The sequence below is a fragment of the Apodemus sylvaticus genome, chromosome 3 (assembly GCF_947179515.1).
Source record: "Apodemus sylvaticus chromosome 3, mApoSyl1.1, whole genome shotgun sequence".
Classification (NCBI taxonomy): Eukaryota; Metazoa; Chordata; class Mammalia; order Rodentia; family Muridae; genus Apodemus; species Apodemus sylvaticus.
The window spans coordinates 101488195-101490242 of record NC_067474.1 but is presented as its reverse complement, the minus strand read 5'-3'; the positions used below and the strand labels follow the sequence as shown (position 1 = coordinate 101490242).

At 39.9% G+C, this 2048-nt stretch overlaps 1 protein-coding gene across 1 annotated transcript; it reads left to right on the top strand.

Annotated features, from left to right (window-relative positions):
• The first annotated feature begins 486 nt into the window (after positions 1-486).
• LOC127679951 (interferon alpha-12-like) lies at positions 487-1059 on the top strand. The gene has a single exon (XM_052175521.1). It carries the CDS (start codon positions 487-489, stop codon positions 1057-1059), a length of 573 nt encoding a protein of 190 aa, XP_052031481.1.
• The last annotated feature ends 989 nt before the right edge of the window (positions 1060-2048 follow it).

The following is a 2048-nucleotide window of genomic DNA, read 5'->3' as shown; positions in this document are numbered from 1 at the left end:
TTCTTCAGGGTATTTTTAATTTATTAAAATTTACAATGTACCTTGTATTATGAAATAAATGTCTTTGTAAGAAATGTAAATTAAAAATACTTCTAGAATGAAATTAAATAACTTATGTAATATTTTACTGAAAAATTTGTCTTACAATAAACTTGTAAGTTTCAAACTATGATAGTTGATCTATGGTGTAACAGATTAGAAATTAATCACAAGAAAAAAAAGAGTAAAATAGTTTTTGATGGGGAGCAGTGAAAAAGGAAGCAATAGTGAAAACAAAAATGGTTTAGAAAAATGCCCAGACCCAAGCAGAAAATGTGGTAAAGAAAGTGAAAAGACCAGTGTGAAGTAAGGAAAGGGCATTAGGAAAATGAAAACTAGTGTTTGCCTATTTAAGACACATCCACACAGGATGGTCTTCAGAGAACCTAGAGGGGAAGGTTCAGGACCAAACAGCCCAGAGGATCAGCAGCATCTTCAAGATCCACAATGGCTAGGCTCTGTGCTTTCCTGATGGCCCTGGTGGTGATGAACTACTGGTCAACCTGCTCTCTAGGATGTGACCTGCTTCAGCAACAAAACCTCAGCAACAAGAGAGCCTTGACCCTCCTGGCACAAATGAGGAGACTCTCCCCTGTCTCCTGCCTAAAGGACAGGAAGGACTTTGGATTCCCCCTGAAGAAGGTGGATGCCCAGCAGATGCAAAAGGCTCAAGCCATCCCTGTCCTGAGTGAGCTGACCCAGCAGGTCCTGACCCTCTTCACATCAAAGGACTCATCTGCTGCTTGGGATGCAACCCTCCTAGACTCATTCTGCAATGACCTCCACCAGCAGCTCAATGACCTGCAAGCTTGTCTGATGCAGCAGGTGGGGGTACAGGAACCTCCCCTGACCCAGGAAGACTCCCTGTTGGCTGTGAGGAAATACTTCCACAGGATCACTGTGTACCTGAGAGAGAAGAAACACAGCCTCTGTGCCTGGGAGGTGGTCAGAGCAGAAGTCTGGAGAGCCCTGTCTTCCTCAGTTAACTTTCTGGCAAGACTGATTGAGGAGAAGGAGTGAGTCCTGAGACAAAGTGGAGAGAACTGCCAGAAACTAGGACACTGAACCTCACTGCTCAAATTCTGGCTTTTCAAAAATATCAGTCATTTTGCATAAATTGGAACAAGTTGCCTAGATGTTTCAGCAGTAATGTGCATTGCTGTGCCTATACATAAACCCATTTGTTATCCTTCCATTCCATTTATTTATTTATTTATTTGGTTGGTTTGTTCCTTAATTTATTCATCTATGTATTTTTCATTCATTTGCTTATAAATGTATTTATTTAATTATTAAAGTATATTTTGTAGCATATATTGCATCATAATTTGGTATAGTTATACTTTTCTATAAATTATTGGTAAATTAATCTTTTATTTGTTCATTCGTTAATTCTTAATAAACATTTAATTCTTTTGCAATGCCTCAGGATGCCCTGCAAATATCTACCTTGCCTTGCAGACTTAGACAATTCACACTGAGAAAGTGACTGACTGTCCTTCACTTCGTGTCACACATTGTGCTAGAGACAGTGAGAAGCAACCAGCAGTAGAGGTTCAGGGTCATCACCTGAGTGCTGGCTCTCCTGGGGTTGATGAAATACAGTTCCTCATTCATTTGTATTGATCCTCATTTAGTTGTTTGATCCTCATTGGTTGTATTGATCCCCTGGGCTTTAATATTATAGCAGGATGGATGCTCTGTAGGAGACCTCCTCCTGATTATTGCTGACAGGACAGCACTCAGAGGAGACAAGGAATCCATAAGTGGAGGGAGTCAGACCCTCGTGGTCCAGGAGCCTTCTTAACTCTAATCAAAAAGCAATCAGATCACTTCTGAAGCTCTGTCTAACTAAAAACCAGACTGCTTCTTTATTTACACAGGTTTCAGAGAATACAAAGAGACTTATGATTTTCTAAGAAGTACAGATTATGGATTTGAAGTTTTCATTACATATCCAGGGTCAAATTTTCAGACCCAATTAGAAAATACAACCCAAACAGATTTTA